The sequence below is a fragment of the Ylistrum balloti genome, unplaced genomic scaffold (assembly GCF_031769215.1).
Source record: "Ylistrum balloti isolate Yb309-2 unplaced genomic scaffold, AGI_CSIRO_Ybal_v1 Utg369962, whole genome shotgun sequence".
Lineage (NCBI taxonomy): Eukaryota > Metazoa > Mollusca > Bivalvia > Pectinida > Pectinidae > Ylistrum > Ylistrum balloti.
Genome location: NW_026782059.1, coordinates 303,544 through 330,639, shown reverse-complemented (window position 1 = coordinate 330,639; position 27,096 = coordinate 303,544). Strand labels below are relative to the sequence as shown.

Below are 27,096 nucleotides of genomic sequence, written 5' to 3'. Positions count from 1 at the left end.
TTACTCGGCATCAAAATCGTCACCTTCGTCATCAAACTGTATGCGATTTCCATTAACAAAGAGGGTCTGATTCTGGTCGTCAGGCATTTCTGTTAAACAAGACCTTATCTCGCATTTGAATCCATCAGTGTCGAAGTTGATCTTAAGGACCTTTCCGCCATGCAGCTCCTTCTACAACAAATAAGCATTTTTATGAAAATGATGTTTTGTGATGTAGCTATAGATTTTGTAGTTGATCTGAAACGTAACTTTTAGACATAATCATACCGTCACTTGCACTCACTGACATGATGACTAGTTCAGACGAGCATTTTCTGATATTTGGTTGCATGTGGTAAAAGCTTGTCCTTTTCTGGGCCTTTTGAATAGTGTTAAGGGGATGGCTATAGTCTAAATACAATTGTAAAATGTTACTCAAATCGTCTTACATCAGTGGTCTGTCATCCGTCGTCCGTCAGTAGGAAATCCTCGTTATCGGTATTTCTTGAAAAGCATATTTTTTTTCAAATTTAATACATAGGCTCCCACTTAGGCCTTTTGAACTTGAAAATGATGTATAAATTGAAACGGCTGACACGCGACCATCTTGGATTCTGATAATGAAAGTTGTAATTTCCATGTTTCTAGAGATACAGAAAGCATATCCCTTAAATAGCATGTATTAGTGCCCTTGTGATTTTGAAACTGACAAAAAACAAGAATGGCTGACAAGGGCATCTCGGATTTGGCTTTGAAAGTTTATGATATTGTTAATTTGTTGAAATGCCGGATTGATTGTTCTCAAATTTCATATGCTGGTTTCTTTTGGTGCCATCCTGTATCCTTAACATTTTGGGACTGAGAATCTCTGGATGAATCTTTCTCACACTTCATATGAAGGTTTCCCCTGGTACTAAGTTGTATTCTTTTGATCCTGGAACTGATCAAGAAAGAGAATGGCCGGGATTGGGCCATCTTTGACATGAGTGAGCGTCAAAGTGAGGAGCATTTTCAAACTTTTCAAACAAACGCCAAGACCCCTCTTGGATATCTTATTAGTAAAGATTTTACAAGTTTTAATATCGGGTATTCTCAAACATATATATTTTGATTAAGAGCTTTAAAACGTTTGGATCCTATTATTTGGCATCTTACAAGGAGAGGAAAAGAATCTGGTTTCTTTCTGTATAGATATACCCGAACATTGGGTTTATAAGACCTGTGACGGAACAAGTCCAAAACATATGGTATGTCGTCTCTGGTTTTGCGTAATCTGAAAATTCTATTTTCGAAAAATACTTTTTAATTTCTTTTGAAAACTTCAATTTTCCTCATTAATACCGATGAAATGTTGCAGAAACATTCCATGGCCACATGTGAAAAAAGGCTTTCTAAGTGAAATTATAGAACAATCTTTGAAGGGGTTTCTGAACTTGATCGTGCTGACTTGTAAGGACTATGATAACATGTGCAATGACTGGAAATCACACATAGTTTACCTTTAATTCCGAGATTCCTACTTGACACTGTTTTATCATCACTAATAATGTCTTATTACATTGCCTATAGACGACGCTGCTCTCTCATTATCAACATTTAGAAATGTCTGAATTTTTCTTAATATGATTTCCATTTTCCTAGCTTGGTGTAAATTTTATGATTCCTTGGAGTTCACATATTGACTGATCCTTAAATCGTTGGTGAACAAGAATGAAGAATAAAATCACTGATTAGAGGTTAATTTGACCAGAACAGGATTAATGTAACTAGGTCATTAACCTGTCAAGAATCGTTGCTCATATACTCTTAAAGCATTCAGACGTTTCTCAGCTTTGGTATTACCTTGTTACAGTTGATTCGGTATTCCCATTACTGCGTGTAAGAAGTCGTCAACTGACGGAAAAACTCGTAACACATGAGTTCAATGATGCAGGTTGAAGAAAATTATGGGGAAGATTTAAGGCCGCATTGATGATCTTATTGCGAAATGTTCTATTTCTTTGTGTGATATGAAGTTGAACGTGTTTGAGGCTCAGTACTTTGCCTGTTGGTTCCGTTGTTGTAAATCTTGTTTTCATTTGAGAACGTGACATAACTCACTTGGATTGACCAAGATTTGCAAAGATGGTGTCGTTTATGAAGTAGAAAACGAATTCTCTATCGGAGTACATGGTCTTTGTACATTTTCAAAAGTCTCCGTGTAAATCTCTTTTTTTCATTTTTTTGCCCTAGTTTTGAGGAATTTTTTATTTGGAATATGATTATATTGCCATGTTTGTATTTCCTTCAATGAGCCATTTATGAAGTTATATTGTTCAAAGGTAAGGTTATTTATCAATAGGCTGATATTATTGAGGAAAGTTGATCGGCGTGTTACTATGAAAATACTTTTGTTCTTTATTGTAAAAATTCAAATTAAAACGCGATTGCTTTTTCAATATTTCTTGAGTGTTTTTTGTTTCATTTACTGTTATTCGTTGTGGAGTCGTCTTGTTGTGTTGCACTTTTCTAAGTTACATACTTAGTTATGTTGCTCCATCAACTTTCTATCTTAATTTATCTCCAGTTTTAACACCCTATATTTGCTATACCTTCGGTGTCTGCTGTTTTCGTCTTTGATGTCATCACCTATACAAGGCCTTTATTTTATCAGACGAATCTTATTTTCTTAAATGTTGCGTAACAGACTGAATTATTCCTTATCATCAGTTTTTGTTTCTCTTCGTTGTTTATCATCAATTTTCTGTTACATCAATTCCATATCATCATGATCGTCTATCCAATATTGAAATTATATTTAAGTCCATGTCAGCCATTCGAACGAATATTTTTATGCTTTATGAATCAGATAAATAGTTTTTTCCATGAAGAGAACACAATGGACATTTACATGTTTTTTTCAGTGAACCCTACAGTTACAGACACTCAATCTAGCTTCTGAATGAATTAAATTATAGCTATTTCGATAGTTAATTGTGTCAAAACAACCTTCCAATTTCCTGTGATTAGCATTATGTCATTTCCAATAGATTCAGTTCTATAGTGCATAATAATAAAAGAAATTTGGAGCGTTGCCATTACGGCCGTTGACACCACAGGATGTTTATTGCATATCCTGTATTCTAATATCTGCGATGAATCATTGCCATCATTATTTTCCTCGACGGCTGTAAAAATTATATTCTGTAGGTTTTTTTTAAAAAATCACTATACCTTCCCTTTAAGAAGCGAATTACATCAATCTTTTCTCCACACGTATTCAGTTCTCAAATTACTCTGTGTGTTCGTCAGTATAGACATGCCATATTAAGATTAACATTGATGGACAAAAGGACGCTTGATAAATTCCAACAATTGAATCATGGTGGCGAAAAAAAAACAGAAAAATAAAAAATCATAAGCAAACTTTCCATTTCAAACATGCAGAACTCCTCAAACAACATGGACAAACAAAGATGTAGTAATATACTGAGGTACCTCTGGTTACAATGACGATGGGCTGTTTCGGTATATGGTTTTTCCGTTGATATGTCAGACATTTCAATGTGCGATAGACAAGACAAAGAAGAAACTCATGCAGGTGAACCAACATATCATGACATGTTTTACACGCGTACAAACTAACATAGGATATAATAGTACGGCAACATACAAGAAAACCAATCTCTATCTTGTTAAACAGTTACATACACGGTAACTATTACGTATATCATATTTCAGTTTCAAATAAGGTAAAATAGTCTCTGTATTATATAATGGTTATACACGAAATGAAATAGTCTCGATCCTATCTTAAGGTTATACACGAAATAAAATGGTATCGGGCTTATTTACGTTTATTCACGAGATAAAAAGTTCTCTATATTGTTTCACGATAATACACGAGATAAAACAATCTCGATATCATTTTACGGTTATACACCAGATAATATAGTCTCGAGTTTATTCTACAGTTATACACAAGATAAGATAGTCCCTGTATTATTTGACGGTTATACAAAAAATAGTACAGCCTCTATATGATATTACAGTATAGGTTATACATAAGATAGGACAATCTCTATATTATAGTATGCATACAAACGATTATACTTAATATGATTAAGAATGCCTACAATAAGTAATAGGACGGAATATCATAAGAAAGTCAGATAAAGTTATTTACATTAACAAGCAACCTGTGAAAAGAAAAAAACTTACGCGAAGAGGTTAGTGTGTTAACTGTGAGAATGAGTAAGTGAAGATCAACTTAACAATATTGATTTGTATTTCACAATTTTGGAACAAGGCCAATATTTATGGTTATGTCATATAAGATTATCTAATTACATCATGACTCAATCAAATTTCCTGGAATGACAGTTTGAGTGGTTTTAGTTTTTGTTTAGGTGACAACAATCAAATAACGTAGAAACATGTCGCTAGGAGGAGCATATGAGGACGATTGAAGAGCGGGGCATCAACAGTCAGGATCATAAGTGTTTCTAGGCTGGAAGGACATGAACTACCCGGACCATACATGGGAGTTGTCATCTTGACATCATGCTCGTATCGTTTAAATATATAATTCATGGATAGATAATCACAAAGAACATCAAGTAATATGCACACTATCCGACTTTCCAAGGAATTCAGACACTGCATGCATAGTCAATCGGATGACTTGATAACAACAGTAATATGGCCGTTTTCCAGCCACTAAGCAAACCTCCAGATGCATGAAATGTAGCTTTCCACAGTATCAAACCGCAAGTGTTGTCCTTTTTCATTCGCATGGATTTATAAACATCAAAGGTCTACTTATGGTTATTAATCTCAATCCGGAGTTAGAAATAGAATTATGACGTCATTCACACTTCCTGAGATGATAAAGTCAATGGATTTGCTTTCAAATCGATAAGTTCAAACAGGATAGAATATTTTTGTAATCCTCTGAATGAATATTGCGATCAGAATTTATTTTTCATATGGGTGGTGTATATGTCAACAATGATCCATATCTACATTTATATTCCTTATAGTTGCAAATCATGAAAAACTGCCTGCTTCAGCACAATCAATATATTTAAAGTTATCTTGGCACAAAGCCAAAGGAGACAGAACGATATGCCATATACCTAGCATGGTTTATTTAATATATGCCATCAATAATATATTCAGTTGGGTTTCAAAGAGAGAATATTGCACAGGCACGCGTATCAACATATAAGGGTAGAAAAATCCATAGCTCATCAGGAAATCAATAACTATCGCCTAGTGGCACAAATAACATTAATCTGCAAACCATTCTACGTAAATGATAAATGTCTGAACCGCAGATCGATTCAAGTACTTTTACTATTTTGTCTGTTTTAAATACTCATTTCAGGTCGAATACATAAGTTTTTGTTGAAAAAAAATCTAAACAAATTTTAGGCTAATGGAATTCAGTAAATAATTCCTTTACTGTTTGCTGTCGGAGATATTCAGAGTGAATTCTACTATTGTGTTTTTGTTTATATCTATCGTTATGTTAGTGTTACTTTTTAAAAACATAACAGCATTGAAGCCAAATTTCCAATAAAAACGTTGCACGCATATACGGAAGCGTTTTCAAAAGTTTCAAAATAGTAACTCGAAATTTTGAGATAGTTACGCAAATTTGATAGAGTAACGAGAGATTTTGAGAGAGCAATTCGAAATTGTGAGTCGAAATATGGGGGAAGTTTTATTTATAGAAAGCAAGTTTCGTCATTTAAACCTTGAGAGCGGAAAATTCCATGCGTGTTCTCCATCAATACATTAAAACACATATTAAAACATTAAAATCTCTAATTTTGAATGATATGTAATCTTACTGTGTTTAACTGTTGCAACGTGTTGTCTAATACACCGTCAATGCCATGAAAGAGGAATAGTGAATAGTGTGGACATATTTGAAGTGTTAAACTGAACAATTTTAATGGCGTTATATGCCTTTCAATGGGCGCCATGTTCCAAGAAATGATGTCTTATTAAAGCATAAGTGTCAATTATCGAAATATGTAAAAACGGAATAATAAATATCCGTTTTCGCTGCCGTAATTGTAGCGATTATGTTACCCAAGAACGTCTTTTGAAATCAAACCATTTTTAATCTTTTGGAATAGACATAATTAATATAATGCGTTTATCTTTCCTTTTCAGACAAGGGGCATGGACATTCTACTATTACTATTTATTATTACTACTAAAACATTAACATCCAGTAAATATTTAAACTCAGTTATTTGTTAATGATTATATTTGTTAATATTCTTGTAATTCACTGTGTTAGCATTGTATGGACACACATACATGTTTAGCAAGGGCTATTCTTTCAACGTTTCAGGTTACGCTCTCAAACTTTTTGGATTTACTATCTCCAATTTCCGAGTTACGCTTTCCTTTCGGAATATCGAGTAATTATCTCCAAATTTCGAATTACTAATTCAAAATTTCGAGTTAACAAAAATCTTATGTGGCCGAAATATGCTTATATACAATTTCAACGAAAATCGAAGTAAGGGATCATTATATATGCAAAACGGTTAAAAGAAATCAATACAGTTACTGACTTAAAAGCGGCTAGACAGCATCATGCGGACCAAAGTTCACTGACGTTACTGTTTTTTACGACTATCCACGAACACCAAAGTTCAACCTTGATAAACAATTATTAGTTTCAGTTTAATAACGCTGTGTTTGAAGTTCTTTGAACACTTTATTCACAACTGAGTGTCGATCGACTTAAACCATTGGTCTGGACTTAACCCTTGTGGGCTAATTCTATGCCGCTATGTGTTTTGTTGATTTGTCTTGAAAACAAAAGGCTGGGAGTTCAATAGGAAGCGGGGGCATGATGATTCTACATTACTCTTTCTTTTCACAAATGGATACTTAATTTTATGGCCGGTGAAATTATATAAAAAGAATGATAGGTCTACACATGAGTGCAGAAATGTACTCAAATTGAATGTCATCATTGGGAGAATTACTCTCGATACAGATCACATGCATTGGATATTAAGCTAATTAGACTTGACAGTCAACTTATCTTTAAAACAAAATGTTAAAGTAAATGGTAGTGAGAATCACGTATTAGATCAGGAGAAATGACCCTTCAACGCATCGTTATTCACTCAAGCCGAGATGAGACAGAATCCTCATTGTAATACTGCTTACTCAAGAATGGAATTAATAGTATGTCGATTCAACAGAGCTTTTGATCAGTCTTCAACAACATCTTCTAAAATGCATTTCATCTATAGGAAACATCATTTTATCACATTCTAAACTGAACGAACGTATTCGTTCTCTTGTTATCAGAGTTTTCTTTTCCATGAAAGGTGAATAGCGGTACAACCCTATGGTTGTGAATTTTAATGGAAACGTATTACGTAAAAAAATACATAAAGATTGAAGAACAAACATGCAAAAAGGACGAAATAGAGACATCCCTGCATACCGATTGTATGGTGTGCACATGTTGCAATGGATTCAATATGCCAGGGTCTGTTCCCATTCACGATTTTTATGCAAGAAGTCGTCAACTGGCGGACAAACTCGTGACCCAGGGTTACAAAAGATAGTATTTTCTTGTTGTTTTTTTTCAAGATTTTAACACTACTTTCTCCAAATCTACAGAAAATGTGAAAGAATAACCAAATCAAAGCACTTATCTTTGAAGAAGCAGACCTCGAGGTACAGCTGTTGTTATATTGATTGCAAGTTCGGTTGGTGTTTTTCCATAATATATGTATCAACTCGAAAAATGGTAATTGCAAATTCTAGACACCACTTCATCCTAATGAAATCCATGAAGCATTTAAGAAGGAGTAGGAGAACTAACATTAGGAACGCGGTAAATTAGTGGTTACTCTATTGCTCGAAATGAAAGCAGATAAACTTTTTTATGGTTATAGTACAGGTTGATTTCGTAAAGCAATATTAATCAATGAAATCAGGTGCATATGGAAATGTATATTTTTATACAACGTAAGCCTTGTGAAACGGTATGATTTTGCAGTGTAACAGATTTGGTGATTGGCTTGTCATTGAAATCATACATTTCAGCTAGCAATCAATCGAAGCTATGGACAACTTTTCGAATGCAGTGATTAGTTAATTAATTTTTGATTGTGCGATTTAAGTCACTCATGGAAAATTGTAATTTAGATCAATCATTAATTGAGCAGAGGAAATACATTTCTTATCGAACCATGAGGTAATCTGGCGATTCATTCACTTTTAGGATGTTGCAATTTTTCTTATTAGAAAGGTAATCGTAGTGAAGTGCTGTTTGCCACGATTCGTCGATAGACCGTATAGCATAACATTAGCTAACTCTGTTACTATAATTACAACTTCTTCTCAAGATGCTAACAAAATATTGTGCCACGAGGTAATTTAATCAACAATAACATACTCACCAGAGTGTATTGATCTTCTGACATCGGCTGACCGTTCAGATACAGAATCCTTTCCGATCGATCTAAAAAAAATAAAGAAAAAGGTATTCAAAATATTATTACATTTTTAAGCGAAAACTTAAGTAAACTGACTTTATCATTTAAAAAAGCTGAAGTGATGGAGCTAAATATGCCGACTTAATATTAAGGACTCCTCCGTGATTGTGTTGACCTGAATTGTTAAAACCTGGAATACGACAGGGTTAATCAGAATTGACCAACATAATGGTTGGGAGGTGAAGGTATCCGCAAAATACAAGACAGGGAAAAGTAGCCACGTTGATATCATGTCATAATAAACTCAATCTACAATGTCAAAGATTTGTAGAAAAAAACTGGTCTGGTTATACAAAGCGAATATTCAAGGAGAAAGGCTATGAAATGTTATACACTATATAAGTAGCTAAATTGTTTGTAATTTCACGTCCTCGTAAGTTGGCAAAGGGAAGCGTCGTATAATGACTGTATCCGTTGAGGATGGGGCAGCGGACGAACACTTTTATAGTGTCATATAACGAAGATGAGATAACTGTGGACACGGTTGAATATCAGCCCATTGCTTACATTGAAATGACATGAGGGTATAGGGCAAGATGCACATTGATTCACTCTTCAATTTACCTTATTAATTTCAAGAGGTTTCCAGATAAAACAAAAAAGGACGAGTATTGTATTTTGAGATATAATTTTACCACAAAAAACATCAATATATTTTAAATTGGTTTTCAATTTAGTGTTTTAATAATCAAATACTGAATCGATAATAGAGTTACGAACAATAATTGTATCAATATATTTTGTTATACTTGGTAACAAAATCAATTGACTATTACCATATCGTGTGTTGGTATACAATGGACATGTATGTACTACATGGTTGCATTATTTAGCATATGGCATACCTATTGCTGAATTAATGTTCCCATGCTCTCCATACTTATATATGTCTAGAGCTTTGTCTATTATCGATATTTGAATATCATTATTTTTTGTCGCGTCCTATTTGACATCCTAACAAACAGGTAATGAGTCTGGAAAAATCAAGGTCATTTTGTTACTTAGATATGACTGGAAAACATGTCAGACACGTCAGTGATGCTAAGGGCCTAAATTTTGAAGCGTAGGAGACGGCTAAGGAAAAGACAAAACGATTTTAAAAAAATCAAAATTTAGACGGGGAAGTGCAACAGCCCGATAATCAAATAAATTTCGTCATTTTCATACATCAGATAATTTTAGAACAGCGTCAAGTATATGTGTATTTTCCTAACTGTGACTATTCGAATGAATTAAAATGTGGCAAGCAGGATACGACACCTCGGGGACTTAAAGGTCACCAACAATAGTAACACCTGTTATCTTAAAGATTGTACAAAAGGCAGATAAATGAAGATCAATTGATGTTGTTAAGTTATTAAGTGATAAAGTTATAAAATCGCATGTTTTCACGAAAGGAAAAGATACTGGTTTTAGCTACCTTCAAGAATATAAAGTGAATAAAAAATGTCCCAACAACACGTCGAGACTTGTCCGATAAACAAAGATATCATGAAAAAAATTGATTAATAATATTTTATCATTGTTCAATATTTGCTTATACATCATTTAAAAGAAACCAGCAACAATATCAACACTTGTCTCACAACACAGAGTTGAAATAGTCCCCATTAGGTACATGTCCGGTGCTTCTGTTTATTCGCTCATTTATACTTTGTTTGCATGAAGTATTCACTGTTCTTCCTATACTAATAAAGTTTATGCATAGTTATGGATATGATCAATACATCATCTTTCACATATTTCATGAAATGTGTAAGATATTGATTGCACACCTTTCACTCACTGATAATGTAATCTATTCTTCCTAGAATTCTATAGAATCTATGTTGATGTAATCGACAGTCGGTTAATGAGTCAAACAATATCAAATGGAAGACGAGGAGCAATTCTTAAGATTAAATTCTTGATCCGCAATGGAATTATATTTTGATTTACTTTTTTTAATGGAATAGGGGGTGGTGGTTGGGTAGAGGGAGTGTGCAGGTATGATAACATTGTTAAATATCACTCAAAATTCGATTTCAGGCATTTTGCAGTTGACAATTCTACCAAAAGATTCATGACAGTACATGCAATATCCTGATAACAACTCTTGTCTCCGATAGATAGCTCCGAACGTATCTTACACTTCATAATGCCGACCATTTCGAGAAATTATTAAAAAAAATAATTGTGTTGTGTTTTTCATGTAAGCAGTCTAGCCTGACCATGTTGTCATGCGATTTAGTTACCATGTGGTCATATACATCCTGATCATTTAATGTGTCAGTTCTTGTTTATTCTGGACAAATAATTTTTATTGGAATACTTCCGCAAGTACTACGCAGCGTTCAATGACAAAACAGAACTGATTCAAACATTTTATATTATTATTATAGCATTGCTTTCTATTCTCATTTGTAAGAACAATTTGAATTGATAGGAATACTCATTATTATTAATTTTTGTTATATAAAAACAATTTTTTAAAAATTTCGTGCTGCATTCTGTTGTTCCAAATACAAGAGAAGATTTTCCCTGGTTGTCCTACTAATGAAACATCCACACCGATATAAAATTTTCGTATGAGATTCATAAAATTTTTGGCTTTTGGATTATCAAAAATCTAAATACAAGTATTTAAACAGTCATTTTCCTGAAACATGGTAGAAGTTTGCAGACAAATTGTCATCACGCATTGATGTAGTTTAATTTGCCTTCCGGTGATCATAAATCGGAACAAATAACGGTTATGAATTTGTTGTACTTTTGTATAGTATGTGCCAACTACATCTCATTCACATATGGTTTTTGGAATGTGCTATTGTTTTGTTGCTTGCTATTTATTTATTGCTTGCTATGTTTTGCTGCCTGATACTGGTTTGTTGCTAGTTAGCCATTGGTTGCTTGCTATCGGTTTGTTGCTTGTTATATGTTTGTTTCTAAATTGATTCTTTGTGCATGTTGATGATTACGTGAATATGTGAATTTATAAAGACTGAAATAGCAACTACTAGTTTGAGTGAATGCATGGTATACCTGCTGTGTATAGTTCCTTTCAGTCACAATACATTGCCTTTACATCAAATCACATATTTAATAATTGATGCTTTAATAATTAGGATTCAAACACACTTATATCCGTCAGATCCAACTGCACTTTACGACACCATCAAGTTATTCAAAATAGAATTACATTGAGTTAACACCATAACCTTTTTTTTTTAATCTGTAACGAATGATGAATGGCCGGGTGGTTTTAAACGATTGCACGCTCGTGGCAAAACAGTCATTACATTGTATCATAACATCGGAATTAGCACATGTCCACATTGGGTTGATGCAGATTACGGGGGTGTTTTATGGTAGTCACAAGGATATGATTGAAAAAAATTCTAATTCCTTGTTCGATATGTTGTTGGGCGTGTATAGCGTGTATACTATTAGATATAAGCTTTTTGTGGTGGATGTTTTATGTGAAGTAGAAGACGCTTAAACATCAGCAACACTTGGTCATATTATATTTGTATCTTTCGAAGATTTGTTTTGTAAGAGTAATTCCTTTGTTCATCGAATTCGAATTATGATTACATTGAGATGTCGGGAGTTTCCTTTTGTAACTATATCATGTTGACTGATATTTAGATATTCGTTAAACAATACGATACAGGACAATAAGCAGTATTTGCAGTATTTGCCCTCCATGAATGTACTTTCTTCGTTGTTTTCCACGTACAAGACCATCGTGTTGAGTATATGTATATCATCAAATGCTCTCTAACCACTTAAGGTTTGTATTTTCAAATCCTCCCAACAAAAAGACTGCTATAATGACGATGACGAAAGAGAGGGTCATCGGCAGATGTTTCTAAAGTGGCATCATACAGATATGTAACAATATTGACACCCCAACCGATCATCTTATAATGAAAACGAAATAGCTAAACATTGTGACATTTATCTGACCTTTAATTATGCAACAACAGAAACTCGAAGTTGATGAAACGGGGTAAATAATTGATTACTAAATAAAAATAGAAATTTAGTGTTTCCTACTTCATTCGCAAACGAAGCTCTTTATATAAATCTATGCCAATTTTGGAACAAAGGAAGAAGAAATCTGGCATGTAGCAGTGAGAAATCTTTAATAGTTCTTTAGTAACAATTTTTCAATTTTGTTACCGTCATCTTCTTGTATTCTCAAAGCAAACTGTTGCTCTTTAGATATTATTTTACCCTGTAGTAATCACTGTACTGAAGTTGGAACAAGGTTGCTGATCACAACGTAGGTTGGAACAACTCTACTGACAAAAGGCAAAGGTAAAAGATTCAAGGTCACTGGGTCTACGGTCTATTTCAAATTTTGTACCTTTATACAGTACTGATATTTAAAAAAAAAATAATATTATCTGTTATAACTAGCCATAATTACCCGAAACAAAGGTATTCAGAATTAAACAATATAGCAGAGAAAATATCAATTTTACTGCCATTCACCTTATTGTCATGGAAATTGATTCATTGCTATTATCGATGCATTATGTACATAATCGATAGAATTTCAATCCAAATACTAAAAGGATTAGTGTTATATGTATTATGGTTACCTAAATATATCTGTTTCTGGAAATTGACGTCACCTGTGACGTAAGTAAATATACAAAATAGATAAATTGATTTTATCGGGGGCTTTTACAAGAGACTTCAAAATGCCTATTTAGCCGAATCACTTGTAACAAAGACCATATCATTAAATGTCTTCCTTTATCGTCCCTGTGTTAGGTGTCAGACTAGCATATGCAGTCAAACTATTTCAGTCTGATGACTCAAAAAAAAGAACCGTATTTCATGAACAAGGTCTTCACAAGACCTTTGTTATAGCGAGGAGCAAAGGTCCCAAACACAAAAATATATGGTATCTATTGTATAAGCATCTGTCCATGGCCAATGTTTAGTGACATATCGAATTACTTATTTCCATGAATAATATTTTTTTTTTTTTTTTTTTTTTTGTGATTTTAAATTTATTATCAGAAAAACTATTTATTATAATTGTAAAGTTATCGTCAAAAAATATATTTATTGTGATTGTAAAAGCATCACTGGAAAAAGAAAAGTGAACTCAATGTCACAAAAGGCGATATGGTGAGATGTCAAGCAACCTAGTTCAGGTTAGGTTATTTCCTAGATAATGGCACATAACTGGTTTGAGTCAGAATTATTATTAAACACAGTTTAAAGTTTGAAAAAACGTTTATTTAACTGAACATCAACGTATCGATAACCCTTCAGGAAGAACTGGTATTCTCAGCTGGTGATACATTATTATTCACATAAAATAGAGGTCGTGTTTATCTCGCCATCGAGTTTAAACAATGACATGTAAATTATGAAACTGTGACAATAAATCAATAATCAAACAAGTTATATCGCGTCAACATCGGGTGTATACAACAAAGCTCTACAGAACATGAATGTTAGTACAACGCATCACTCTCCAGCCAAAAAAGGATGTTTCCATATAAAAACGTTGTCTTGTTGCCCACATGGCAAGATAATCCTGGCAGATACACTCATACTTTCAGTTATTATTCATACACATTGTTACTAATTAATAGAACGTTTTATCATATAGGTGCCATTGCGTACACCATATATGTTTTTCAGTTACTATGACACAGTATACTCAACTGTGTTAATGAAAAGGTCAGAAATGTGACAGGATGGTGCATAAACTAATCGACAAGTTCCGATACCCAAAAACACATTTAAAAACGAATTGAAAGCTCAAAGACAGGGAAACTAGTTTGTTGAAAACAACAACAAGAAAATACCATTATTTCATCACAATCATAATCCAAACTATGATCAAAAAGAAAGACTTACATGGAGTTTCCTGAATAAAGGACAAGGAGAATAGGACCAGGTGTTCCGGAAGAATAAGCGTCTTTGTCTTTGTGTGAAAGGTAAGGTCATCGGAAAAGCGGTGTCCATAGCTGACAATGTCACTGTCTCATTTATATATATCTATAGTTCTATCACTTTGAAAAGTCGTAACCCAAAGCGAAAAAATAACACTCGACCAATGAAATTTTAGTGAGAGCACAGTTACTAGTCTTTATGCCTCCAGTTTAGTGTTGGGCAAAAGACAGAGAGTCCGCGAAGGGAGAGAACCTGTAGCATCCTTCACATGAGCGGAAGCTCACCTCGAACGCCAGAATTGTGGTAGTATCAAAAACACATTGAGAAGAAAAAAGATGTTTAGGACGAAACTAAAACAAATCAGTTCCTACATATATGGAACAAGAATTTTTCCCACTCGACCCATTTAATGAATGGTTACAAAGTGTCTGAATTTTCTATCCTTGTCTCCTTTCTAAGAAGGATTTTGTTTTACTTTTATTGCCTCACATAGCTGATCCTTTTTTTGTTCTTTGTATGGAACGGCCACCTAAGCGGGGCATGCTATGAGTTTTGTTTACTGACGGAGACAAACAAAAATCTATTAGACTGTTACCTAGCAGATCTCTGATTTTGCATTCCACCTCAAAATGATTAACTGTAGATATTTTGACTGGTTTAGGTTTCGAATTATCGAGCCTGAGTGAATAATTTCAGTATGGCAACACGTTGACAACATTCCTTCGGGACACCATATTGTGTAAATGTTCTATAGATTAGAATTTGAGTTTGGGATGTAAATCAACCCTTTTTTGTTTTATTTCCTGCTAGATTTTTATCAGGCCGAAATAATAATACCTACTCTGAAAGATTGATGACAAACCAGAATATCCTGTGATAGATATGGCATATAATCACCTATTTCAAACTTGTTACAGAAATGATTTTCAGCTCCAGTGTTTTGGCTTCTATCGCGAATGTGACCCGTGCCGATATTACAACATCGAGTGTTATGCTATTATCAGAGTTTTTTTAAAGTCAAATTTCTACGTAAACTGTGTAACAGTGATACACGACCACGGATACATTTATTTCTCGTTTTTAAAATTTGCATCGATTTGATTGCCTAGCTAGGGATACATGGCGGATGTCATCGATGAAACAGAATAGTGTAAATATTTGTCTTTGTTTTGGCCATTATTTATCCCTTTTGAGTTTGAATCTTGATTTACATATGATTGTCGGGTTAGGATTGGTAACATTCTGTGGTATTAAAAAAATGTCAATTGGTAACACTTTAGACATTAATATTTTTGCCATTTCTAATTTAATGGCTTTCCACTGGTTCGATTTGATCCATTTACAGACTGGTAATTGTTAATATGTCGCTAAACATGAGCAGCTAGTAACTAACAAATCTTGTATTAACATTAGCTTTATTGTAATGTTTTGTGAACGTCTTTTCTTTGTGTTGTTTGACGTGGACAAACGAGATTATTTCATTGTCGATTTGTTGTAAAACAAGACAAAACTCAATCCTGTTAACAGTTAACCTGTTCATGTATGTGATGTGAGCATTGTTTATATGATATAGTGTACGATATTTTTTCCAAAAGACCACTTAAATAACATTAGTATTATTGTGTCATGTACTTATCTCATACAAACAAAAAAATGAACTACATATCAATTAAAAAATCGGTGACTACATGAAGCCAAGTATAGTTTGATTCAATTTTGAGCACTGCTTGGAACATTTGTTCCAAGTTAAAACAGTGTGTGCACCTACACCATTATTAATTTCATTAGTATTGATTTATTTATCATGTTTGAATTTCCATATTTTTCCGTGACCTCTGCAAAAAATTTCTTTCATAAACTTTGTACACAACACACAGTGAATAGCAACAAATTAAAAGAAGATATATTAGAGAATAGCTGGTTCGTCCTTCTAGGATTCGTCAGTGATGCTAAGTGTTTAAATTCTTGAATCAAGGGACGACTGATGAAAATCCAATATGATCGGGGGAAAATGACGAAATCGCGAATCTCAATTGTAAACAGTACATTTTCAAAAGAATTTTTGATGTAGGATATCTCAAAACTCTTAGTAAAAGTATGTATATTAACCTTGTTACTATTCATAAGAATTTGTGCCACACGGGATTACATAATAAACATGTTTGTACTATAGAGGACTATTTGACGATTAGTTTAGAACAGTTCATAAGATGTACTTACACAGTCTGATGACATACAGTTTTCCTGTGTTGTCTGGTAGGCCGTACATGAATTTCCATTCCGAAAACTCTGAATCGAATACTACTTCACGAGAATCTGGTGAGTCATCAAATGCGTCCTCTTCCCGAATAGGTGTACAGTACTGTTGTTGGGCTCCACTATAGCTTTCAAGTGGGTAATGGTAATTTTGTTCTGCCTGTAATTGTTTTGCCTTCATCTCTTTTCTGATCTCCCGCTGTTTTTTCTTTATCTTTAAATTCTCCGCCCTAAAAAAACAAAAAGAACGTCCATTTCTATCAACAGGAATACCAGCAAAAAACTTACTTCTCATCAAACACATGGCATTGCATAATGGTGGTAACATATATGGCCTTTGACTTTAGAACATAATAGTAATAACATATAGAGCCTTTGTCTATAGAGCATAATAGTGGTAACATATAGAGCCTTTGTCTGTAGAGCATAATAGTGGTAACATATAGAGCCTTTGTCTGTAGAGCATAATAGTGGTAACATATAGAGCCTTTGTCTGTTGAGCATAATAGTGGTAACATATAGAGCCTTTGTCTGTAGAGCATAATAGTGGTAACATATAGAGCCTTTGTCTGTAGAGCATAATAGTGGTAACATATAGAGCCTTTGTCTGTAGAGCATAATAGTGGTAACATATAGAGCCTTTGTCTGTAGAGCGTAATAGTGGTAACATATAGAGCCTTTGTCTGTAGAGCATAATAGTGGTAACATATAGAGCCTTTGTCTGTAGAGCATAATAGCGGTAACATATTTAGCATCAGTATAGTATTTTTTAATAACTAGAGTATTTCTTTACAGACAAATATGGAGACAAATAAAACCTAGATGATAAATTGTGGGAAGATCACCCTACGAAAATGTATTTTCTTTTGGTTGCGATATACAAAATGTATAAGTGTAAGTCTTGTTTGGGTAGTGTTGTTGTGAAATCGACTTTATGTTACTACCACACGAAGTATTACTGCTAAAGGTCCCCAGCAGGACATCCCATCCGGTCACATTATACTGGCAAACAAGTTATTACGCTACCATCTTGCTGAGCAGCTTTAATCTTTTAATTTTAATTTCTAAAAAGAAACTACGATAGTTAGCTTTATAAAATGTTTTCGGAAAAAATGATACAATACCTGAAATATTTCATCAAATTATTCATGAGACAGAATATATAAGATACAATTCAAAACTATGAATAGCTGATAGAAAACATAATATCTGAACGGAGACAACGAACCACACTTTAACTTATTTGCAGTAACACTTCAATACCCTTCAAAGGTTACGGATGTTGAAAAATTGTACGACAAACAAGTTAAGAGCACTTTCAACAGAAACTGAGAGTAAGATAAACTGATTAATTAATGAATGAAACTGCATCATACATCTGTTTTGTCCTTTTGAGTCAGTGATCCAAAGGCCAAAATATCAATAATTGGCCAATGCGAGATGACTGAGGAAAGTCTGGATTGGTCAAACTTTATTTCAAACACTACATCGTATTTTTCAATTGTGAATTTATAGCATAAGAATGTTAAGAACGTGTATATTCAGATTCATGAAACATACCATTCAACTTTTGTATATATTACTGAATTGATTGCAACATATAACATGGGCATTTGAAATCTAAACCAAATTAATACTTAGCACGAAGCCAATTAAATCAATATATCTAGACGTGTATGTCTCGGGTAGGGAGAGGAGTAACTATTGGCTCTGAGACACATACAGAATACCAGGCCTACATACCTGCAGGACCAAAAATCAATAGGGTATAATAAGTCAAGCATACAAATAATTGGAAAGGCTAGAAATAACACTGACGCGTTCTGTTGAATATTGGAAGTAGACTTGTCCGTTACAAAATCAGCTAGATATTAATGACAAAGCTGATAGGGACGCTGAAAGTGGGATCTCTTTTTTGTTTCTTCTACTGCCCCGAACACCTTTATCTTTCTGTATACCATTGTTTGTATACCTTTATGTTACTTTCTTCCAACAATAGCAGATGTTGTCAAATATATATATAAATAAATAAAAAAGCCATGTCCAAAACAGATTAGGATAAAACGACTTGATTGACGTAAGGTGTCCAAGGACAATCTTTTTTCTATTTTTTGTTTGTTTGTTTGTTTGTTTTTGGTTTTTTAATTTTTGTTTTGTTTTTGTTTTTGTTTTGTTTTTTTTTTTGTTTTTTTTTATTTGATTTTTGTTTTTGTTTTTTGGTTTAGTTTTTTTTTGTTTTTTGTTTTGTTATTGTTTTTTGTTTTGTAATTAATGAATGTAATTATTTGGCTTGAATGTCTGCTTTGGCATTAATGTTTACACAGTTAATTTTCATCTTATTCATCATTATGCCTCACCATCCTAAGTTTCAATTTAGTCTTCTCTGGGGGTTTAATTTACAATATACATGGCTGTTTTCAAATGTCATTCATTTGCACAATAAACATTGAACACGGCAGAATTAACCGCACAGAATCGGAGATTAGATTTGCCATTTGAAACATAGCTATCGTCTTTCCATTAATTTATTTCATATAGAATACTCATGTGTTTATGTAAATATCATTCCATTAATGACCATTGCCAATAACATGTGATCGGTCAAGTGGGAATTGTGACGTAGAATTGATACGCAGGCAACAAATAATTCGTGTTGATATGTCCAGTCTTAGTCCAATTTCATTGCTTCAGAGTTAGAAATTTCAAAATCACAAGACCTTTCAAAATGATGCCAGGGATATATTTTTGCGACCGTGATCAGGTATTACTAGAGAAATATTTATAAAAAGGTTAACTAGTCTATATTAATTAATATTGCTAATGTGTACCACAAGTCTCATCTTTTCTTACACATTTTGCGTTTGTTAGAAATTGGTGCAATACCAGAATCTGGCTGAATATCACGTTGCGTTTACTAAAGCCGAAAACAAAACCAGTTGTTTTGTATGATGAACCTGAACATAGAACCTTTGGTAGGAAATAGTTCTACTTCAGTCCTTCACGATACATTATATACAACAATACACATTTCAGTGTACTCGTGTAAAACAATGCTTTCAAAAGATGATTTAATTTGTCCTGGTCATTTACTATTCTGAAGGGAATTATTAGATACTATAAACACTTTAAACGAGTCATAATTTGTATTTTCGAAACAGAAAATGCTAGAATACAGACTTGTTCCATTCAGTGTTAGTTAAAATTAAGAAATAAGAAAAATAAGATCTTTTGTTTCCAAGATAACAGAGTTCGTAAGAAATTATAACACATTTAAGGACTGCAGTAGTGTATTTAACTCTCTATATATCCACTTCAATATTACCAGTTAAACCATTTTCCTTCTAATTGTTGTCCTAAGAGCAAAAATATTGAACGACTTAAGTCTTATTAGAAGTATATCAGTAATTGCTTTCCATAACATTTATACAAAAATTTGGATAGAAAAAATATTCACTGTACACCTGCAAGATATTTTTTGACTATTAACTAATTATGGCACTGCGTAAAATAACATGTCATGTCATCTTTTCCCCTAGATTAACCTAATTGTATTTATTATGGTACGTTGCTTACACTGATAAATTAATCATACAGGGCCCGTCTGTTTCATGTCTCATTATGCTGGTACAAAAACAATACGACGTATTTATGAGATTTCTAAGGCTTTTTTTGGAGTAGAAATTTTCAAGCAACCTTTAGAGCCGGGCAACGTTGGAAAGCAACGAAAGCAAAGATTTCTAAGGCTTTTTTTGGAGTAGAAATTTTCAAGCAACCTTTAGAGCCGGGCAACGTTGGAAAGCAATCAACAGGAAACCACTTCATTATTAACATGTTACATAACGTGTAACAACAGAAAATATGGAATAGTGGCAATTTTACAAGAGAAAAAGATATATGGACTTTGAAAAACGAAAAAAAAGGAGCTGAGAAACATAGACCAGAGAAAAATAAATATGCAGCTGGGGACACATTGACAAGAGAAACAGAAGTATGAAGCTGGGACAGTTCATCAAGGTGAAAGATATAGTTCAAAAGATTTGGTGAGGACAGAAGCAGTATCAAGCGTCAAGCCATAGGTAGCATTACTTACAAAACGAAATTGCAAAATAATTAGAAATAGGACACCAGTGCATGCTTGGCTGTCACATACAATGTAGACTACCACGGGTAACTGAAGGTTAACTGCAGCGGTCATGATTTAAATGATAACGTGCTTCAACAAGATTTCAAGATTGTCAATACAGTGGTACATTATTTAAAACATATTTGACATTAATCTTGAAATATGATATGCTACTTACTTCCTCTTCTGAGAGAGTTTGAAAGATCCCAGTATAGCTGACATGTTGACAGAAATCGGATGGTCTTCCTATCGTTTACAGTCTCCGATCAGGTAATGATCACCTCGGCCTTTCCACCAGGTGGAGCTTCAGACGCTGTCGCCGCATGGTCGCGTGGCAACCACATATGGCAGGGGACAATCAATATACACGCTGAGCTCTGTGTCAGTTTCAATAGACTGAACAACTATACTACAAAAATTGATTCTTATATAATCGATGTAGGCAAAGTTTTCCTTGATTATGTGCAAGTATGTGTATATTAACAGTGCATAAAGTTACGCTATATAAATATTCATCTATTTGAATGAATGACTGCAATAATGGTTTTGCCTTGCAAAATATGATATGTGCTTTTCGCAAAACAAACACTAGTAGGATCTAAAATTTTTTGAAATCGCAAACATTTGCAATACCGAAAACGATACAGTAGATTCACATGAGAAATGTTTTTAAGAATTGTAGCAAATTGTGAATTTTATTACTTATCTGAACAGGTTACAATACAAAACCGTAGTGTGATTAGTAAATGGCTATAAGAACTGAAATGTGTTTACATCGCATATATGGTCAGAATTTACTATGAAATTATCTAACAGACAAGGAAGTGTAGCATTATGTGAAAAATGTGTACTGATACGTGTGAATAATTTATTAGCATAAAAGGATTTTATTGTGTGTTAAAATTGATGGTATATGTATTTTTTTAACATTGAATCATGTTGCATCATATTATGCAACGACTGTACCATTGTGTTAAGTTCAAAAATAATGTTCAGAGACTGACTTTTCATGGTATACTTAACTTCGTGATACATCAATTCAATTTACAATATTTTCAATCAGACGGAATCACTAAGATTCATTTCCACAAAAAAGGTCAACCGGTACCACGTGTTATTTTGACTCTGTAGGAAATAGTATGGTGCTTGATTTTTTTAATTTTTGTTTTTGTTTTGTTTTGTTTGTTTGTTTGTTTGTTTGTTTTTTTTTGAAGGGGGGGGGGGATGTTTGTTATCCATGTTAAGTCTTCCGTTTGTAAGAATTGGGACTATTCACAACAGTTTAAGAAGCCTGCGATGGCAAGGGAAATACCCCCAAACCTTACACCATATCATGCAAATTATATTGAATAAACACTGCAAGGTATCGAATGCAAATAACATTCAGTTGTATATGCAACACAGGAAATTGAATATACATCACTTAATTTATAATGTGAAGAACAACATTAAAAGCACAATACACCAGGATTGGGAATATGAAATACAAAGAATACAGTATTTCAACCAGAAAGCCGAATGAAACTTTAATGTTACTCTTTCAGAAATCGCATTCTCATCAGGTCACATGCGCGTTCTGTTTCACAGCATGACTCGACATTCCTACCACGTGTGGTGATTTCAAATACAGAAAAGCTTTGTATTGAATTAATTTGAATTTATCTGCTTTCTGATTTTGCAATTTTGAAACATTTTCACGCCTGTTCCGGGAATCGAACCCCGGACGGCCAGGTGAAAGGTGAGTACATTACTACTGTGCTACCCGACCACCAAAATAGACAATTCAATATACCATGACCTTTCTTTCAATCCAGGATAACATTAGCACAAGGTAAAATAGGGAAAATGCTTAATTAAGTATTACTCTAAAACAAAAAATATATCTAAAAAACTCTTGTGAATAGCACAATTTAATATGTGTTTCAAATCGCATGGCCAAACAACAAATTATACTACATCAAATAGCTGTTTCGTCTTTTTGGATACATCAACCGTAACGGTACCAAGTGCCTAAAAAACAACATATGAGCGGTATCATAATGTAAAACATGAACAAAAGAAAGATTCATACGGTGGTTTCTAAAACAGTACAAGGAAAATAGGACCAGGTATTCCGAAAAAATAAGCGTCTACTGCTTCATCGGTGACACCCGACATGTAAATCCAAGAAGATAATTGTCACGTTTTGAATTGAGAATGCATACAACAACATGAAAAGCAAACAAACAAATGAGCGTCTAGCTTCATACCGTACAAAAACATTTCTTCATGAGATCATTATAACGACCGTAATTTTCATTTAACTGCATTTCTCGTGTTAAGATTTTGTCAGCTGACGACATCTAGCACGGAAACTGTGATACTGGACAGATACCTTGAATATCGAATAAACTTTTGCAAACATCCTAGGTTTGGAATGCAAGGATTTTACTATTCAGAAATGGAAAGTTCACAAAATAGAGAAAATTGATTCATCACTCTTATACTGCTTGGTGGCGAGCTGTCCATGTTGGTTCCGTTGTAGGAAATGATCTAGATAAGCTACTGATGTAGAAAAGTCTGTCGTGTACGTGATTTTCAATTCTGGTGGGTATACACTATGTACGTGGTCAGTAAATTTCTTGTTATTTATAAACATGACATCATCAGTATATCTGATCATTGTTCTATTGATGCGCCGATAATGTCATTGTTGTCTTTATGACGAACAGTTTAAATTTTTTATTCTCTAAGTTTGAATTTTTTAGAGCTTTTACCTTCTATTGTTTGTTCTTTTCGTTTTTAATTATTTTTAAGAATGGTGTTTTTATTTGATTAAATTCCTTAAATTAATTTATTAATTGGGAGATAATACCCTGACAGCAATTAAGAATGATTACTGTTAAAAAAGATAGTAGTGTTGGTATTGCAAACAATAGGAACGAGAGCCGGTATTTTATGACATTATATTCACTATTAAAGATTCCTTGATCAAACGGAGAAATTCTGCTTTGGGAATGTGTACAGACGTTCAGAGAAAATATCGAAGTGTTTGCTTTGTTATGCTTAACTCCTTAACGGACCTTTTTGCACTGAACGATCATGAACTATGAACAAACATCCCAAAGAATATGTTTTGACTTGATGAAGCCAATAACATTTGCTTTCGTAATTGATTAATGATAGAGTATTAGAGCTTAATTGTATCTAAGAGGAATGTAATGCATAAATATGGTAATAAGGTCCTTTATTTTATATATTGACTTCGGGCTTTGAAATTAATTGTATCAATTAAAGTTGTGTAAATTTTGTGTAAAGAAAATGAAATTGTATTGCCAGTGGTCATTATGAAGACCTTCCTTCCACGTTTTCCTTACAGACATATTATTTCTGCATGGCTTCGACTGACTAATATGCTTGAGAGACAACGTCGTGTAAATTTTGTGTAAAGAAAATGAAATTGTATTGCCAGTGGTCATTATGAAGACCTTCTTTCCACGTTTTCCTTACAGACATATTATTTCTGCATGGCTTCGACTGACTAATATGCTTGAGAGACAACGTCGTGTAAATTTTGTGTAAAGAAAATGAAATTGTATTGCCAGTGGTCATTATGAAGACCTTCCTTCCACGTTTTCCTTACAGACATATTATTTCTGCATGGCTTCGACTGACTAATATGCTTGAGAGACAACGTCGTGTAAATTTTGTGTAAAGAAAATGAAATTGTATTGCCAGTGGTCATTATGAAGACCTTCCTTCCACGTTTTCCTTACAGACATATTATTTCTGCATGGCTTCGACTGACTAATATGCTTGAGAGACAACGTCCCAGAATGCAACATAATTTTGCTTCTCATTTGATTTGAAGAAACCGTTGTTGTGATGAGCGACATAGAGCCTAGAGATATCAAAAGAGTCCTTTTCAAATTACAAATGCTATAAACCTGTTGAATTCCGCGTAACAAAATATTAGCATCTATCCAAAACACCATACTTGTCATACAAACAACATGCAGAAACTATAGTTGGAGCATTCATATTTTACCGAAATCCATCCAACACAAATAAAGCTTAAATTGGGTTACCGCTAAAATAATATGTACGATTACAGTAACTGATATCAGGGCAAAATAGAACCACGTAAAAGATTTACATGGAGTTTCTTGAAAACTACAAAGGGTACAAGCCAGGTGTTCCAGAAAGATGTGTTTCTGTTGCTTGATCGACGGCCTCCGCCATGTACATATTGGCAAATCCAAGACAATAACGTTCCAAAATGAGAAAAATGTTAAAATGGTTTTATCGAAATTGTGTTTTAAAATTAGATTCTGTTGACATGCTTTGATGCTTCCATCAGCAACGAAACTACCAAATATACTAACACGCTAGTTTCAATAACGTATCGCAAATGCTGCGTTGTCAGTCTATCGGTTGGCTGCCGATGTCTTGCAAGGGAATCGTAATTTTGGGGACAATCCCTTAAATGTTGATTCAACAGTAAAATCGGGGGTTGCGGGAAGAGGGTTGTTATTAGGGTGCAATAAAAATATCATGATAAGGAGCTCTCTATCTCCATGCCTGTCATAAACTGTTCTTGTCTGTGCAGTTGCAGGAAAGCCATAACTAAGTGACCAGTGCACAACAGTCTTCTTTCAGATCACGACCCCGCGAAAGTTATTTCTTATCTAAATTTAGCAAAACGTGTTTTTATCATTCAACTGTAGATCTATTACGTCCCAAATACTAACTCCTCATCACTGAGTTTAACGGGCAGTTTTGACGTTATGGGGAGATGGCAGCGAAACCAAAAATGTATGTAGCCTAGATATATTGCACAACCCAATGCTATATTTTTCTGTCTCATCTGGTCTGGCTGGTGCATTCACGCGATATTTGGCACAAAGTCAAATCATGATTTAACAAGAGATGTGATATAATCGGTTGGATTTTTGGTGACAGGTTTTCCGACATCGCTACTCCTCCCGTTGCACCTAGTAATGCCTTATCCTAACACGAGCGGGTAATACAATAGTAATCAAAGTACTGAAAGTACTGAAAGGCTAAACGTATTGAAAAATGTTCACAAATAACCGCAAAGCTATATTACTTTCCCCATACTCCTACACTTTGGAATGCAAAAATTACTAAAATAAGAGAACCAGAGGCTATTTTTCTTAACTTTAAGCGATTTTATATCTTCTTTAATTCTTATTTCAAATTTGACGATAATAATGTGAATAAATCAAAATAAGTAAAAACATTTATCGCCAACAAGCCAAATGATTAATGACTCTATGATGAAGTTGACTAAATAAATCTTTGAAATACCCAAGATGTTGCAATTACTATCCTATCAATATGAGATTTAGACAAATCAAAAGGACTTTATACCTACTTCTTTATTTTGAATGTATTGCAAAGTAATAGTCCTTACTTATTGTAATTATATCTGTAGTTGAGGAAAGTAGATAAGGTGTACCCATCATTTCAGATAGATTAAAGTGTAAGTAATTACATTAAATGTATTTACATGCCTATCTTCCTAGAAGTATAATGGTTAGACTTTTCTTGCAGTAATTATGTCTATAAAGACATAGTTCTTTGAGATTAAACCAGACTTCCATATATATACAAAATTTACAATATTTTCACTATAGCTACTACTATTTCTGATCTCCAATGCATTAGATAATGTCACCATGACACGCTAAATGAATAAATATGTTATGGAAATATTTCGTTCTAGTCAATTGATAATTATAATCATGAATATTTTGGGTTTTTTTATACGCGCTTTGTTTGAAGAAATATTTTCAATTCAAGGAACTTTGATACACATTAACAAATCTTGAGAAATCAGCACAATCAACCTTCATCAAATAAAACTAAAAGACAAAAAATATAAGTTATGACAGAGTCAACATCATGATCAGTACAGTATTGAAAATATATTATTCATAAATCATGAACACCAAATGTACCTTGCCTACGAAGCGCAAATTTTTTATCTTCAAAAACTTGAAAAAGTGTCATGGCGGTGGGTGTGAAAAACCTGAAAAAAGTGTCAAATCGGCGGGTGTGCGCGTGGGACGAACAGTCCAATTCGGTGACGTCTACTGAGGTAAAGTGATATTATATATTAAGACGACCTTGCCACAACGACAAGGATTAAAACAAAACTGATGTTCTGTTTGTAAGTTTTGTTTGTTTATAAGTGCTGTTAGTTGATAATTCAAACCAAGCCCCCAGACTAGCTTCTTATCAACTCGCACGTACAGTGTTCTGTACGCTTACGTCATGTCGAGAATTCCGTAAAATATATTGTTC

The 27,096-nt window shown here is 33.7% G+C and overlaps 1 protein-coding gene across 1 annotated transcript; it reads right to left on the bottom strand.

The window, feature by feature from the left end:
• LOC132547572 (uncharacterized) lies at window positions 1-21,009 on the bottom strand. Its single transcript, XM_060211346.1, has 4 exons — window positions 20,966-21,009; window positions 16,629-16,894; window positions 8,409-8,470; window positions 1-171 (listed from the first exon to the last, which is right to left on the bottom strand). Exons 1-4 carry the CDS (start codon window positions 21,007-21,009, stop codon window positions 1-3), a joined length of 543 nt encoding a protein of 180 aa, XP_060067329.1.
• Between the last annotated feature and the right edge of the window lie 6,087 nt (window positions 21,010-27,096).